This window comes from Trachurus japonicus, chromosome 1, assembly GCF_045865225.1.
Source record: "Trachurus japonicus isolate A0001 chromosome 1, Traja_1.0".
In the NCBI taxonomy this organism is placed as follows: domain Eukaryota; kingdom Metazoa; phylum Chordata; class Actinopteri; order Carangiformes; family Carangidae; genus Trachurus; species Trachurus japonicus.
Window position 1 is genome coordinate 37,213,918 of NC_140907.1, and position 18,049 is coordinate 37,231,966.

Consider the following 18,049-nt stretch of genomic DNA (forward strand, 5'->3'; position numbering starts at 1 on the left):
GGCTGTGGAGGAGAGGCTGCTACATGAGCATTAATAGCATGTCATACCTGCTCTACTAAGGATGTGGCTGTCTTGAAAAATTGCAGTCATCTTGAAATTTAAAGTGGTTTCTTGTCGGTTGACCGATGGAGTCAACTCATTCCAATTTTCATGCCGGTACCACCACAGCAACTTATATACATGTGCCGTCAAAACGGTGGAATTTATGCAGATTTATGCAGATTTATGCAAATTTTCTCATGTTAACAAAGAATTTCAAAAAACTTGTAATGCATTTTATGTTTGTCTTAATGTAAGTAATCAACTCAGTAATTTTCATGGAGATATCTAAAGGTTAAAAATTTTACCCTATTCATGTGAAAAAATGTTTTTATGCGTATAAATGGGATATGTTTGGGTGTTTTTCTAAACTTTCCCCTAATGGGATTCTTCGGGGCTTTTTTCCCCTCACTCAGGACATGTTGAGGATACAAAATCAGATGAGTTTGCTTCTGTTGCAATTTGTTTAACCTTTTCTCATAAAATGACTGGACTACTGCCCATCAACCCATCAATCAGTCAATCATATCAGTCACATCAACCACTGTCAATCACCGTCTGGTTTGCTGTCCACCTGCTGGTTTGAATCAACATCCCTCGTCTTTTTAGTTTTTAGTATGTTTTTTTTAACCTGAACTTTGTATTATAAGTATTTTAAACTATTTTTTGCACTCTCCGCACTTTCTTTCTTTCTCTTTTCTTGGGTATGTTTGCCATCGTTACTGTTGTAGTGTACTGTATGTATTGTGTATATGTATGTATTGCATGTACAAAGCAGTTGTTACGGCGCCACTTGCCCAAGACAAATTTCCCTTGGCGGGACAAATAGTTTCATTTGATTTGATTTGATTTGATTTGATGATGATTTGATGACGATGACGATGACGATGACGATGAACCTGAGGTCTCAGTGTAAACAGACAAACATCAGCGATGAGAGTTTAAAGCTTCAGTAAATCCCATACACACTCATGGACTACTACCACATATTCAACCCATGAAAACTATGCCAGTCTACTTATAGTTTATTTATTTATTTAGGTATTTATTTATGTATTCATTTATTTATTTAGTTAGTTAGAAATTGCCCACCTGTTCCATCGCCGTAGGCCAATTTTGGGGACTAAGTGTAAGTTAGTGTGTGTTGTTGTTGTTGTTGTTGTTGTTGTATGAAGTTCTGTGACACAAGCATCAGCAGAAGCAGCAATGTAATATCAAAGATCCTCTATAAACCAAGATGCCCCATGAGAAGCTGCACCAATGATATGAAATGTTACAGCTTCACTTCCTGTCTCCTAAAGTGGGCGTGGCCAACCGTGCCTCCACCTCCTGTTGTGAACGTATGTGTGGATTTATAAAAGTTGTAGGTAGATGAAATTGAGATTTTCTTATGATAACATAACATATTTACACAGCTAAGAGTCATATTTACACCTGATGAAAATTAATTTAATAACTAGCACTGGCGTTCGCAAACGTTTGTTTGACGTTGCCTAGGAGATCTGTGCCAAAGAGTAGGCTATGTTGTTGAGACAGAGACAGGTCTGGAACAAAGTTCATTTTCTCCTGATGTGTCCATCTGAAAACTGCCATTTCAGTGTCAAAATGTTCAGAAGAGATGTGGCTTGTGAAAAATGACTCCAATATTTACTTAAAGGGATACTTCACCCAAAATTAATAATTCACCAACTAACTTTCGGAGTCATCAAAACGCTTTAAGAGTTCCAGGGGGGGGTCCGGCTGGAAACAAATTTTCTTTTTGGATAGAGTTCACTTTTGAATCATTCAAAACACACACTATGAAACATCCAGATACCTCCATACTGCTCGTCTGTACTGACCCAAGTGTCCTGAAGGCGCCACATGGAAAAGTTGTTGTGAAAAAATTAATGTGATCTCTGTTTTTATCCTTGTTGTAGCAGTAGCTCCCAGTGGCTGCGTGAGATTTGCTGCAAATCTCACAGCAAATCCCCCCCTGGAACTCCAAAAGCGTTTTGATGACTCCAAAAGTTCTCCAAATCCTTCCTTGGCATGACGGTGAGGAGAAAATTGGTGAATTATCGATTTTGGGTGAAGCATCCCTTTAAGTTACAACGGAGTGAAAGAATCAACCATAATCTGAACTCACATTCACTTCTCCCATTGGAGTCAATAGACTCAAGAAAGCAGCTAGTCTCCTAAAGTGGGCGGAGTCACGGAGAAACCTACGTGACAGGAAGCTGATTCGTAGTGGAGCTTCTTGGTTTCCAAAAAAAACTGAAAAAAAAGAGATCCCATTAATTTTATTTGTTTTAGGTGTTTCTGCAGCTCTATATAACATTGTGGTTCTAAAAGCAGCACATCAGTGCAGGTGGTTTCAAAGAGTTAATTCTCAGAAACAATAGTTAAAAGGTCCTTAAATTCATCTAGAAAAAATTATAGTAATTCATTGATGCGAAAAATAAGAAATTTACTCTTACTCTTACTTTTACTTAAAGCAGAAGTAAGCGATCCGGTCGTTTTGGCTAACTTCTTGTCAGCCGATGGAGTTAGCAGTCCCCGCCCTCGTCATGGATCTATTGGTCCTCGTCCCTACGTCACCACATGCACGCGCATCCCTTGGCTGCACACACAGCCCTTCATGCCGTTCTCTCTCCTCATTGGATAAAGGTTGTAGGATACAAGGAAAGTTTTCTCCTCGGAGCAGAGTGACTCGGAGCAGAGTGACTCGGAGCAGAGTGACTGACAGACCCGAGTTTCGGACCAAACACTCTATGATAGAACTATTTAAGACTTATATTAACACAAACATTCTGCTTACTTCTGCTTTAAAGTAAATTTAAAAGCATGTACTTTTGGATACTTAAGTACCTTTAAAAGCAAGTACTTTTTTACTCTTACTGGAGTAACATGTCGACTGAGCTACTTTTACTTTTAACTAAATTTTGACCAGTAGTATTTGTACTCTTACTCTAGTACTGGGGTTGAGTACTCTGTCCATCTCTGGTAGTTCGTTAGTTAGAGTTCCCCCTGGTTGTCAGGGGGAGGGGTGGTGGTGATGGGGGGTCCTGGCAGTGGGAGGAGGTGATGGAGGGAAAGTGTTAACAGAAGGACACAGAGGGGGGGCGGAGCCTCAGCACTGTGGTGTCTCTGCTCCTCGTCTCCTCGTCCTCTGACAGCTTCTTATCGTCCTTCAGCGAGGGGACGTGTCCTCACAGCTTCTGTCCCTGGACCAACGTCTGGTCTGTTCATGAGCTGCAGGACTCTGGATCTCTGTGACTCTGGACTCACGGTAGGTTCCTCATCTTTTCTTTACTCTTTAGTCATCTTCACTTTCACATTCATTACGTTAATGAGCAGCAACATCAAGAAAACAGAGCCAAGAAAAAGAAAAGGTTGTTTTGAATTCAGATCTAAACGATGTGAAGTGAGAGAAGATCAAACAGATAAAACTACAGAGATTCTTCACATCAAGTCACTTTAATAACTACGGCGCTTAAACCGCACAGCACGGATCATCTTATTGATTATCTCCTAATTGATGGAGGCGACAAAGGAGCATTTGATTTTCACACCACAGAAACTTTATTGGAGCTCCATTAAGAAATATGTTTGTGTTAAAGCTCCATACAGTATAAAGGTAGAAAGATGTTTGTACTAAAGCTCCTTCAAAATAAAGGTAGATGTTTGTGTTAAAGCTCCATACAGTATAAAGGTAGATGTTTGTATTAAAGCTCCATACAGTATAAAGGTAGATGTTTGTATTAAAGCTCCATACAGTATAAAGGTAGATGTTTGTATTAAAGCTCCATACAGTATAAAGGTAGATGTTTCATTCAGTCTGATGACAAACTGGTTTATCTTTCAGTGATTTCAGGGACTTGTGACATTCATGAATATTCATATTATATATTATAGTTTTTTAGAACCCTCTCTGACAACATAATTTGATTTTAGTAATAATATATATAATATTTTCTGTGTCTGTACTCGTCATTTATACAAAAGCTGTGGTTGAAAAGTCAAAAACAAATGTTGTACTTGGAGGGAAAACGTGGTGAGGAGGAGGAGGAGGAGGGATCCTGTCTACGCTGACACTGAGCTTTATTTAAACCAACTTTATTTATAACACGTGGATGATAAACACAGTGACAAACTCTACGATTCATGTCAGGTTTCCCGTACCACACACAGAGAGGATGCGTTCGGGAACAATCAAAACTAAATCAACAGGAGCAAAGTGAGAGGACGAGGCGACACAAGAGACAAGAGTCGTAAATAATAATAATAATGTTCAGACAGAAGGAACGTGTCATCACTGGAGACTTTTTATACGTATGTCAAGCAGAGGAAGTTCATTTCTGTTGCTTTACACAGTGAGTGGATGATGATGATGAACTAAATATGGACAGTCAGGATGACTGCACTGTTGAAAAATGGACTAGAGACGTTTTCTAAAATAGGTTCTCACATACAGTATTTAGTGTGAATGCTGAAAGCTTCAACAATTCAAGTAATTTCCAGCCTTTACATACAAAATATTGCATCTTCTACTTTTTATCTATTCTCAGCCATTGCTTCAGCTATGTTAGCGCTGGTTCATTAGTTTTCCTTCCTGTCAGGTTAGCTGCAGATTTCAACTATTCAACCGTTACACTTAAACATGCAGGATTTCAATGTTTTCTTCTCCCTTTAACATTTCTACTGCTTTTTACCTTTAAAAGGCATTCATCTCATACTACAAGTTATATGTTTCAGCTTTAGCATCAGCCTTTTTCAACATTGCTTTAGCAGTTTCTTCGGGAGCGTACCTATGTTCCCCAGGTCCTATGTCTTTTTGAAAATGGGTCCTATGTTCCCCGTTTTTACCAAAAAGGGTCCTATGTTCCCCGCTGTTGCTGGTCGATGGACTCTCTCTACTTATCTGGACTCTATTTATCTGGCCTGTCTAACCTCTATCTGGTCTTTTTACTAAACTTAACCAACTCCTTTCTTCATTGCCTCAACCCAACCAGTGGAACAATTACCCTACACTTCTCACTCAAAGTCACAACTCAACTTCTCACTCAAAAATAGGCAAAAATCGTCGCAAAGTCACTCACAACTTCACTTCCAGGTATGGGTACAAAAATTGCATGTTTCCCGGGTCCTTTTGGGGAAAAGCGGGGAACATAGGACCCTTTTTCTAAAAAAGGGTCCTATGTTTGCCAGTCTGGACACAGAGGGGAACATAGAACCCTTTTGGGGAAAAGGGTTCTATGTTCCCCGGTCCCATACAAAGTGGGGAACATAGGACCCAGGGAACATAGGGATGATCCAGTTTCTTCAGCTAATTTAGCATTGATTCAACAATTTCTTCAGCTCATTCAGCAGTGCTTCAGCAATAGCGTTCAGCTGCTTTCAGCATTCACACGCATTTTCTGCAGGAAATGCTTTCTTTTTATAGTTTGTGTTAATGTCTCGTCAGACTCGACTCCATTGTTCAGCCCAAGTGTCCTTGTAGTCCGGATGTTCACGTCGTCCCTCTGTGTCTTACAGGTTTAACAGAGCTCAGTCATCACCATGAACCGAGCCAGGTCCTCGTCCCGGTTCTGCATCCACAAGCTGCTTCTCTTGTTGATCATCATCTCCACTGAACTTCCACCTTCGGCCGCAGGCGGCTCCGCTGCGACGCTCCAGTCCAACAGCACAACAGCCGGCAACCAAACCAAACCGAAATGTGGCGGGAGCACCGAGTGCAAAGTAGGAGTCATCCTGCCCGTGTGGATGCCGGACAACCCGGCCTCCACCGAGCGCGTCGCCAGGGCAACCATCTACTTCGTAGGGCTGGCGTACATGTTCCTGGGCGTCTCCATCATCGCCGACCGCTTCATGGCCTCCATCGAGGTCATCACCTCCCAGGAGAGACAGATCACCATCAAGAAACCCAACGGCGAGAAGATCACCACGACGGTGCGAATCTGGAACGAGACGGTGTCCAACCTGACACTGATGGCGCTCGGCTCCTCCGCCCCAGAGATCCTCCTGTCGGTCGTGGAAGTCTGCGGTCACAACTTTGACGCCGGCGAGCTGGGCCCCAACACCATCGTGGGAAGCGCCGCCTTCAACATGTTCGTCATCATCGGCCTTTGCGTGTCGGTCATTCCCGACGGAGAGACGAGGAAAGTGAAGCACCTCCGGGTGTTCTTCGTCACCGCCGCCTGGAGCGTCTTTGCGTACATCTGGCTTTACCTCATCCTGGCCGTGATATCCCCCGGCGTCGTTCAGATATGGGAGGGGCTTCTCACGCTCTTCTTCTTCCCTATCTGTGTCGGGTTCGCTTACGTGGCCGACCGCAGACTCCTCTTCTACAAATACATGTACAAGCGGTACAGAGCGGGGAAGCGGAAGGGAGTGATCATCGAGACCGAGGGAGAACCGGAGCCGCGCTCCAAGGTCGACATCGAGATGGACGGCAAGATGCTGAACTCCCACGGAGAGGAGTTTGTGGACGGAGAGATGGGTTTTGACGTGAAGGAGCTGGACGAGGAGGAGTCGCGCAGGGAGTTGGCCCGGATCCTGAAGGAGCTGAAGCAGAAACACCCGGAGAAGGACACGGAGCAGCTGATGGAACTCGCCAATTACCAGGTTTTAACGCAGCAGCAGAAGAGTCGCGCTTTCTACCGCTGCCAGGCCACCAGGATCATGACGGGAGCCGGCAACGTCCTGAAGAAGCACGCCGCCGACCACGCCAAGCGGGCGGCCCACCACGACATCTGCTCCGAGGTTTCCCCGAACGATTTCTCCTCCAAGGTTTTCTTCGACCCGGGGACCTACCAGTGCCTCGAGAACTGCGGCAGCGTCGCGCTCAACGTGGCGCGTCGCGGCGGAGACCTCACGAGCACCGTCGCGGTGGATTACCGGACAGAAGACGGCACCGCAAACGCCGGCTCGGACTACTGCTTCACCGAAGGAACGATCGTCTTCAAACCGGGCGAGACTGAAAACGAGATCCGCATCGACATCATCGACGACGATATTTTCGAGGAAGACGAGCATTTCCTGGTTCACCTCAGCAACGTGAGGGTCGTGTCCGAGGGCGTCGGCTCAGGCAGACACGAGGCGAACCACGTCGACGCTCTGGCGTGTTTGGGTCTGCCGTGCACGGCCACGGTCACCATCTTCGACGACGACCACGCGGGGATCTTCACCTTCGAGGAGCCGGCGGTGACCGTGAGCGAGAGCGTCGGCGTGATGGAGGTGAAGGTGGTCCGGACGTCGGGAGCTCGCGGCGTCGTGGTGGTGCCGTACAAAACCATAGAGGGGACGGCTAAAGGAGGCGGCGAGGACTTCGAAGACACACATGGAGTCCTGGAGTTTGACAACGATGAGATCGTGTAAGTACAACTCTTCTTCACTTCCAGAGAAAACGACTGAATGATGTTAAAGGTCTGAACATGAGAACATGAGGCGCTCAGTGTGTGATGTCATCGCTGCTCTTTGGTTGCCAGTTGTGTTTAAAGGGATAGTTCAAAATTGAAATTGCACTCATTATCTCCTCCCCCTCATGTGGACTAAGGGCTGGGAGAAGTTTCAGAGTCCTCCGTGGCTTCTCTGAGTTACAGGGGGTCTCGGCGTAGCAGTGCATGTCCATATAACGGTTGCAAATGGATACCAACTGTCTTCGTAACAAAAAGACACACCAAAAAACATCCAAATACCTCCATGCTGCTCGAATGTAATGTTTGTCTTGTATTGAAGCCCCGAAATGCGAAATTGTCCCGAAAAAAATTAAATAAGTCTATTTTTCAAGCTTGTTTGCAGCGGAAGCTCCTCTTCCTGGTCCGTCCAAATCTCGCGAGATTTGCGAGCGTCAGTGCGATTACTGACGCCGGTGCAAACGGCACAAGATTTGGACATACATACAAGCAGCATGGAGGTATTTGGATGTTTTTTGGTGTGTCTTTTTGTTACGAAGACAGTTGGTATCCATTTGCAACCGTTATATGGACATGCACTGAGCTACGCCGAGACCCCCTGTAACTCAGAGAAGCCACGGAGGACTCTGAAACTTCTCCCAGCCCTTAGTCCACATGAGGGGGAGGAGATAATGAGTGAAATTTCAATTTTGAGTGAACTATCCCTTTAACAAACACTCAGGCTCCGCCCACAACTGTGATGTCACAAGAACCAGGATTTCATCTGGAAAGGCCTCAGCGAGAAATTAATTAGTCAATGTTAATTTTTTCTGTTGGTCACAACATCCGCAACAGTGACCGAATCCTTTACACCAGTGTTTCTCAACCAGGGACTCGGACCCTGAGTGGTACTTCAACTGCAGAAGCTAAGCTCATTGGCATTTTTCCGCAATCCCTTATGTTTTAGTGGGAAATTGAGCAAATTTTAATGTTTCAGTGGACAGTCTCCATTCATTTCTTAATTGGGCTTTTATTGTGAAATGTCACACAGGGAGATGGTGTAAAACTCACTACCCTGCAATGTTCGACTTTTCGAAGTGGCAGTGGCTCAGGTGGTAGAGCGAGTCGTCCAATTTTCAGAGGGTTGGCGGTTCGAATCCCGCTCTCTCCTGGTTGCTGCCGTAGTGTCCTTGGGCAAGACACCTTACCCACCTTGCTCCTGATGGGTCGTGGTTCGCGCCTTGCATGGCAGCTTCCGCCATCAGTGTGTGAATGTGATGTAAAGCGCTTTGGGAATCGTTAAAGGGCTATATAAATACAGACCATTTACCATTTACCATTTTGAAATTGCATATTTGCCCCTCGGAACCGTTAAATAATTAAGCAATATCATGACATATATCACGACAGGCCGTGGTATATGCTTGTCGGGCCGAACAACGCCCCTTAGCCGTGGTATAATGAGCATATACCACGGCCTGTCGTGATATATTGCTTTTATAAAACGGTTACCAATAATGACAATATGAAAGAGGGATACGCAATCAATTTCATGTAGTTTTATTCAACCAGAAATACATATTATTCAATAAAATAGCCTCACTATGTAAAAAATAGTCCCACCTCTCCAGACGTTAGCTCCAAGTAGCTCTGCATCTCGTCTTTTCCTCCGCTTTTTTTCAGGTGAAAGTCACTGCTCAATCCCCTCTACCATTGTTAATCCTCTGGAGGTGAAAGTTCACCTTAAACATGTCAATTCAACTACTTTAGTCCATTTTTTAACATCGCAAAAACATCAACTGTCTTTTGCTACGGACTGCAACAGTCCGTTGTCATGGATACATGACAACAACTTCCATTCATACCAGTCATACGTGCCTGACGCAGAGTGATAGCCTGCGCTGTGATAAGGCTTTAGAATAGTAGCACCACGGTTAACAACCAATCAGATCGCCGGATTTCACCTTTCCGTTCTATAAATAAAAAATAAATATGCAATCATAAAATATCAAAGTCCAGGCACTCAGGTTGGTGTTGGAAAGATTAAAAAGTCTTTATTTTAATGGGCAAGAGTCATTAAAAACACCAATGCGCCTTCCTACAGACACCCTTTTGATCTTTCATGATCTTCTGGATTGTGAACCCAATACATGAGCACCGGCGGTTTGAGATATACCAGCAGCAGCGCTCCTGTTATCCTCTTCTTCTAAATATGTAAATATGCAATTTAAAACCTCACACCTGGGAAGTGGTGGGAGGCAAAGGACCTCAGGGTTGCTAAAAGATATGCAGGAGGTCCAGTGCATGGAACAGGTTGAGAAACACTGATAAAAGATGAAAAACAACACAACAACAGAAATGAAAAACGACAGAGCCGTATGGAGTTGATTTCAGAACAAGAAAACCAGGAGCTTTAAAGGGATAGTTCACCCAAAATTGAAATTGCACTCATTATCTCCTCCCCCTCATGTGGACTAAGGGCTGGGAGAAGTTTCAGAGTCCTCCGTGGCTTCTCTGAGTTACAGGGGGTCTCGGCATAGCAGTGCATGTCCATATAACGGTTGCAAATGGATACCAACTGTCTTCGTAACAAAAAGACACACCAAAAAACATCCAATTACCTCCATGCTGCTCGTATGTAATGTCCGTCTTGTACTGAAGCCCCGAAAGGCGAAATTGTCCCGAAAAAAATCGAATATATTTCAAGCTTGTTTGTAGCGGAAGCTTTTCGAAGTTCCTCTTCCCGGTTCATCAAATTTGGACGAACTGGGAAGAGGACAGACCCTGGTTCGTCCACATTTGACGGACCAGGAAGAGGAGCTTCCGCTACAAACAAGCTTGAAATAGAGACTTATTTAATTTTTGGGGGGACAATTTCGCATTTTGGGGCTTCAATACAAGACGGACGTTACATACGAGCAGCATGGAGGTATTTGGATGTTTTTTGGTTTGTCTTTTTGTTACCAAGACAGTTGGTATCCATTTGCAACCGTTATATGGATATGCACTGCTACGCCGAGACCCCCGTAACTCAGAGAAGCCACAGAGGACTCTGAAACTTCTCCCAGCCCTTAGTCCACATGAGGGTGAGTAGATAATGAGTGAAATTTCAATTTTGAGTGAACTATCCCTTTAAAAACAAACTATAGAAGTTTCAGATCTAACCTGAATTGAACATCTGGAGGAACAGGGGACGGTCCAGGTTGACTATCGAATATCGATCATTGATTGAGCTGCGTCCTCAGGGTCAAAGGTGACGTTGAACCAGCAGCAGCAGGTTGTTTGGTTGTTTGATTGTTTGACGCTGAGCAGGAGTTTATTAAAAGAAACCGTTTTCTATTCTTGGTGCAGCAGCAGCAGCAGCTCCGCCTCCTCGTGGTCATGTGACCGTCAGCTTCAGGTTTACATGCCTCACATAGCTGCTCAGACTCTTTCCATGTCCGCGGGCAGCAGGAATGCAACGCAACACATTTATTGCCAGAGCATAAACATGGCCGCTGGCTGAGAGGGAGGAAGACCAAGGCGTCTTGAAATGGAAAAGGTGCCACGCTCGTTCTGGGCTTCGGTTTATTGATGAGGACGCTGTGATGACGAGCGGCTGCACAGCCTTATATAGACTGAGCCACTGGCTGATAATGACCAATGGTAGGCTAATATATCCACTTCCTGTTCTATCTCCACTTCCTGTATCTGCAGTGGCTTTGATTCATCCCCGTCCTCACTGCTCATTGGCTGATTAGTAGGTTCAGGTTTAGTTGTAGGACATAAAACAGGTCAGTAAATACTGGGACTAAAGGGTCAGTATAATGTCAGTATAAAAGCCTCTATGTCAGAATAAAAGCCTCTATGTCAGAATAAAAGCACATCTTTGGGCCTGAACAGAGCTGCTCTGTATGACAGGAGCTTCACTCTGCTGCTTTTACACACACAAGCACCCAACTCCATCAAACCTCAGGTAGCTTCAGTGGTGGCTGGTGGTGAAATTAGTTGGGTGGGCTAATAAATAAATTATACCCATTAAATGGTTAACACAGTAGTAGCTAAAAGTTACATCCCATCTGACTGGCACAAAAGTATAGCAACTAACTACTGTAGGCCTACACACTGCATTAAGTAGAAGGGTCTAGTCAAAAAAAAAACTTGACCTGGTTATCTCACACACACACAAACACACACACAGAGTCACGCACAGGACGATAATGCTCAATCAATAAAAAAAAGGGAAAAAAAGACGATATGCTTATAGCTCATATCAACGGCCTTTCTGGTGCTCCCGGTGGGTTTAGAAACGTTCGTTCATGTTAGCAAAGACAGTTTAGAGCAGTAGGCTAAAGTATGCTGATGCTACCTGTGATGCTAGCGCCTAGCGCCGCTGTTTCTGTCTTCTCCCTCCCACAACAACAACAACTTTTCCTCCGGTTCCTGTCATTGGTCTGAAAACAGCGGTGTTGGGCTAAATGAAATTAGCCCCAATGACAATTAAACCAAGGGGGCGTTGTCATGACGCCTGTCAATCATTGACCCAGCGTCAGCCTGCTGCTGATTGGTCAGAACCGATCTGCCTGTGGGCTGAATGAAGTTAGCCCAAACAGTCGGTGAATGGCGAGGGCGGGACATGGCACCTGTCAATCATCCACAGTCGGAAAATGAATGAGAGCAGACTCGGTGAGCTGGGGCTGATTAAAATTAGCCCATTTAGAGATATCAGGTGTTTTTCTTGAAACTATTTGATACTGTTGCCACTTCGGATTTCACTAAGACTTAGAACAATCTTTTGTATGTTATTTAGAAAATATTTTTTCTCATCTTTTGTTGTAGCCTAATGCAGGGAGGGCTTAGCCACACTAGCCCATTGATACCAGCCCTCACTTGGGTAGCTTTACTCACACCAGAACCAGAACCAGAACCAGCAACAGTGCACAACACAGATGTTTAGTATTTCCTGTAGCTGTAAACAGGAACTAGTCTGAGTGGTGGAGGGATACGGCCACGAGGAGGAGGAGGAGGAGGAGGAGGAGGAGGAGGAGGAGGAGGAGGAGGAGTGTTGTTGGATGTTTGTATTTCTTCTGTATCAATTCCATCTTTTCTTCTTTTCTGGGTGTGTGTGTGTAGGGTTGTGTGTAAGTGTGTGTGTGTGTGTGTGTGTGTGTGTGTGTGTGTGTCTGTGTGAGTGCTGTCCTGCAGATAAACATCACGCTGCTCTCTTCCTTATTAGGGCAGCCTGTGTTCAGCTGCAGGTTCCTGCTCAACGTCGCAGCCTCGCCTCGTAAAGCTGAAGGACGAGTGTGTGTGTGTCTGTGTGTGTGTGGGTGTAGGTGTGTGTGTGTGTGTGTGTGTAGGGTTGTGTGTGTGTGTGTAGGTGTGTGTGCAGATGCTGACCAGGCTGTGTCACATTAACATTAAATCAGCAGCTGTTACAGTGAAGTGTGTCGACAACGTGATGAGTCACCTGAACCCGATTCAAGTTATTCAGTGAATCATAAACTGAACTGAACGTGAAGCAGGAAACTGGACCAGTGACTGGGCCCTTTCTTCTCTTTTTCTTTTTTTAACTTTATTTAAATATTCAGTTTACAAATCATGTCAAACACTAATGCGTAGGTTACATGAGAGCTGTTACTCAGATACAAAAACAAAAAGTCAATAAATGGAATAAATACATTTACAATATACATCTCCAAGACCTCAGATAAAATAAAAATTAAATAATAAAAAACTAAATAAATAAATACTATTACGACGGAGTATTAGGGTCACATTGAGAAAAAAAAAAACACACAGACTTCGAGAATAAAGTCATAAATTTACGAGAATAAAGTCGTAAATTTTCGAGAGTAAAGTCGTACATTTCATACGAGAAAAAAGCCATAACATTACGAGAATAAAGTCGTGAATTTACGAGAATAAAGTCGTAATTTTCGAGAATAAAGTTGTAAATGGTCGAGAGTAAAGTCGTACATTTCATACGAGAAAAAAAAAGCCATAACATTGCGGGAATAAAGTCGTGAATTTACGAGAATAAAGTCGTGGATTTTCGGGAATAAAGTTGTACAAAAAGCCATAACATTACGAGAATAAAGTCGTGAATTTACGAGAATAAAGTTGTAAATTTTCGAGAAAAAAGTTGTAAATTTACGAGAATAAAGTCGTAAATTTGCGACGTTATTCTGGAAGTTTGTGATTTTTTTATTTGTCAATGTGGCCCTAATACTCCGTTGTAATACTATATCGTTATGTCAACACATAAATGTATTTAACAATGTCTGTAATCATAAATTTCATTAAATGCCAGTGAGTACATCCAATACATACATTTTTTGTATTCTTTTTATTTTTAACCAGGGCTAAGGATTTATAAAGTGAATTAAATTCAACCAAACAATGAGGAAAGGTTGGCTCGGAGGCTGGAAAGTTTTGCTTATGAATAAAATATTTTCCCAATAAAATGAAAAAATTAACTAAATAGTGAAGACACTTGTTCTTCTTATTTTCATAATAAAACATAACATCTTTTAGGGAAGAACGAGACCACTGACACTGAGCTACAGTCACAGTCTGCTCTGATGAAATAAACATGGAAATGAATGAAGGCACTTCACACACACACACACACACACACACACACACACACACACACACACACACACACACACACACACACACACACACAGGGCTGCTGTAGCCTGCAGGCGACTGACGCCTCCAACACTTAAAGGCAAAACAAACTGGTGCAACATTTTTAACTGTGTCATCACTGATTTAAAGCTCCATCATGTTCCTATTAAAGCTCCTTCAAAATAAAGGTATGTTCCTATTGAAGCTCCTTCAGAATAAAGGTAGATGTTCCTATTAAAGCTTCCTTCAGAATAAAGGTAGATGTTCCTATTGAAGCTCCTTCAGTATAAAGGTAGATGTTCCTATTAAAGCTCCTTCAGAATAAAGGTAGATGTTCCTATTAAAGCTCCTTCAGAATAAAGGTAGATGTTTGTATTAAAGCCCCCTCAGAATAAAGGTAGATGTTCCTATTAAAGCTTCTTCAAAATAAAGGTATGTTCCCATTAAAGCTCCTTCAGTATAAAGGTAGATGTTCGTATAAAAGCTCCTTCAGAATAAAGGTAGATGTTCCTATTAAAGCTCCTTCAGAATAAAGGTAGATGTTCCTATCAAAGCTTCCTTCAGAATAAAGGTAGATGTTTGTATGAAAGCTCCTTCAGAATAAAGGTACATGTTCCTATTAAAGCTCCTTCAGAATAAAGGTACATGTTCCTATTAAAGCTCCTACAGAATAAAGGTAGATGTTTCTATTAAAGCTCCTTCAGAATAAAGGTAGATGTTCATATTAAAGCTCCTTCAGAATAAAGGTAGATGTTTGTATTAAAGCTCCTTCAGAATAAAGGTAGATGTTTGTGTTAAAGCTCCTTCAGAATAAAGGTAGATGTTCCTATTAAAGCTCCTTCAAAATAAAGGTAGATGTTTGTGTTAAAGCTCCTTCAGAATAAAGGTAGATGTTCCCATTAAAGCTCCTTCAGAATAAAGGTAGATGTTCCTATTAAAGCTCCTTCAGAATAAAGGTAGATGTTTGTATTAAAGCTCCTTCAGAATAAAAGTAGATGTTTCTATTAAAGCTCCTTCAGAATAAAGGTAGATGTTTGTGTTAAAGCTCCTTCAGAATAAAGGTAGATGTTCCTATTAAAGCTCCTTCAAAATAAAGGTAGATGTTCGTGTTAAAGCTCCTTCAGAATAAAGGTAGATGTTCCCATTAAAGCTCCTTCAGAATAAAGGTAGATGTTTGTATTAAAGCTCCTTCAGAATAAAGGTAGATGTTCCTATTAAAGCTCCTTCAAAATAAAGGTAGATGTTCCTATTAAAGCTTCTTCAAAATAAAGGTATGTTCCTATTAAAGCTCCTTCAGAATAAAGGTATGTTCCTATTAAAGCTCCTTCAGAATAAAGGTAGATGTTCCTATTAAAGCTACTTCAAAATAAAGGTATGTTCCTATTAAAGCTCCTTCAGAATAAAGGTAGATGTTCCTATTAAAGCTCTTTCAGAATAAAGGTAGATGTCTCTATTAAAGCTCCTTCAGAATAAAGGTAGATGTTCCTATTAAAGCTCCTTCAGAATAAAGGTAGTTGTTTCTATTAAAGCTCCTTCAGAATAAAGGTAGATGTTTGTAGTGAAGCTCCTTCAGAATAAAGGTAGATGTTCCTATTAAAGCTCCTTCAGAATAAAGGTAGATGTTCGTATAAAAGCTCCTTCAGAATAAAGGTAGATGTTTCTATTAAAGCTCCTTCAGAATAAAGGTAGATGTTCGTATAAAAACTCCTTCAGAATAAAGGTAGATGTTTGTGTTAAAGCTCCTTCAGAATAAAGGTAGATGTTCCTATTAAAGCTCCTTCAAAATAAAGGTAGATGTTCGTGTTAAAGCTCCTTCAGAATAAAGGTAGATGTTCCCATTAAAGCTCCTTCAGAATAAAGGTAGATGTTTGTATTAAAGCTCCTTCAGAATAAAGGTAGATGTTCCTATTAAAGCTCCTTCAAAATAAAGGTAGATGTTCCTATTAAAGCTTCTTCAAAATAAAGGTATGTTCCTATTAAAGCTCCTTCAGAATAAAGGTATGTTCCTATTAAAGCTCCTTCAGAATAAAGGTAGATGTTTGTGTTAAAGCTCCTTCAGAATAAAGGTAGATGTTCCTATTAAAGCTCCTTCAAAATAAAGGTAGATGTTTGTGTTAAAGCTCCTTCAGAATAAAGGTAGATGTTCCCATTAAAGCTCCTTCAGAATAAAGGTAGATGTTCCTATTAAAGCTCCTTCAGAATAAAGGTAGATGTTTGTATTAAAGCTCCTTCAGAATAAAAGTAGATGTTTCTATTAAAGCTCCTTCAGAATAAAGGTAGATGTTTGTGTTAAAGCTCCTTCAGAATAAAGGTAGATGTTCCTATTAAAGCTCCTTCAAAATAAAGGTAGATGTTCCTATTAAAGCTACTTCAAAATAAAGGTATGTTCCTATTAAAGCTCCTTCAGAATAAAGGTAGATGTTCCTATTAAAGCTCTTTCAGAATAAAGGTAGATGTCTCTATTAAAGCTCCTTCAGAATAAAGGTAGATGTTCCTATTAAAGCTCCTTCAGAATAAAGGTAGATGTTTCTATTAAAGCTCCTTCAGAATAAAGGTAGATGTTTGTATTGAAGCTCCTTCAGAATAAAGGTAGATGTTCCTATTAAAGCTCCTTCAGAATAAAGGTAGATGTTCGTATAAAAGCTCCTTCAGAATAAAGGTAGATGTTTCTATTAAAGCTCCTTCAGAATAAAGGTAGATGTTCGTATAAAAACTCCTTCAGAATAAAGGTAGATGTTTCTATTAAAGCTCCTTCAGAATAAAGGTAGATGTTCGTATTAAAGCTCCTTCAGAGTAAAGGTAGATGTTCCTATTGAAGCTCCTTCAAAATAAAGGTAGTTGTTCGTGTTAAAGCTCCTTCAGAATAAAGGTAGAGGTTCCTATTAAAGCTCCTTCAGAATAAAAGTAGATGTTTCTATTAAAGCTCCTTCAGAATAAAGGTAGAGGTTCCTATTAAAGCTCCTTCAGAATAAAGGTAGATGTTCCTATTAAAGCTCCTTCAGAATAAAGGTAGATGTTCCTATTAAAGCTCCTTCAGAATAAAGGTAGATGTTTGTGTTAAAGCTCCTTCAGAATAAAGGTAGATGTTCCTATTAAAGCTCCTTCAAAATAAAGGTAGATGTTTGTGTTAAAGCTCCTTCAGAATAAAGGTAGATGTTCCCATTAAAGCTCCTTCAGAATAAAGGTAGATGTTCCTATTAAAGCTCCTTCAGAATAAAGGTAGATGTTTGTATTAAAGCTCCTTCAGAATAAAAGTAGATGTTTCTATTAAAGCTCCTTCACAATAAAGGTAGATGTTTGTGTTAAAGCTCCTTCAGAATAAAGGTAGATGTTCCTATTAAAGCTCCTTCAAAATAAAGGTAGATGTTCGTGTTAAAGCTCCTTCAGAATAAAGGTAGATGTTCCCATTAAAGCTCCTTCAGAATAAAGGTAGATGTTTGTATTAAAGCTCCTTCAGAATAAAGGTAGATGTTCCTATTAAAGCTCCTTCAAAATAAAGGTAGATGTTCCTATTAAAGCTTCTTCAAAATAAAGGTATGTTCCTATTAAAGCTCCTTCAGAATAAAGGTATGTTCCTATTAAAGCTCCTTCAGAATAAAGGTAGATGTTCCTATTAAAGCTACTTCAAAATAAAGGTATGTTCCTATTAAAGCTCCTTCAGAATAAAGGTAGATGTTCCTATTAAAGCTCTTTCAGAATAAAGGTAGATGTCTCTATTAAAGCTCCTTCAGAATAAAGGTAGATGTTCCTATTAAAGCTCCTTCAGAATAAAGGTAGTTGTTTCTATTAAAGCTCCTTCAGAATAAAGGTAGATGTTTGTAGTGAAGCTCCTTCAGAATAAAGGTAGATGTTCCTATTAAAGCTCCTTCAGAATAAAGGTAGATGTTCGTATAAAAGCTCCTTCAGAATAAAGGTAGATGTTTCTATTAAAGCTCCTTCAGAATAAAGGTAGATGTTCGTATAAAAACTCCTTCAGAATAAAGGTAGATGTTTGTGTTAAAGCTCCTTCAGAATAAAGG

General features: G+C 41.5%; 1 protein-coding gene across 2 annotated transcripts in view; it reads left to right on the top strand.

Moving 5' to 3' along the window:
• Nucleotides 1–3,135: 3,135 nt before the first annotated feature.
• Nucleotides 3,136–18,049, top strand: part of slc8a1a (solute carrier family 8 member 1a) — a 29,918-nt gene continuing 15,004 nt past the window's right edge. Inside the window, exons 1-2 of one of the 2 annotated variants that reach the window (XM_085787077.1) lie at nt 3,136–3,310; nt 5,557–7,394. In XM_085787077.1, coding sequence (XP_085643203.1) covers nt 5,581–7,394 — 1,814 coding nt within the window. In that variant the 5' untranslated portion in view covers nt 3,136–3,310; nt 5,557–5,580. The remainder of the gene's footprint in view (nt 3,311–5,556; nt 7,395–18,049) is intronic. The other variant, XM_085787086.1, reaches the window with a different exon arrangement.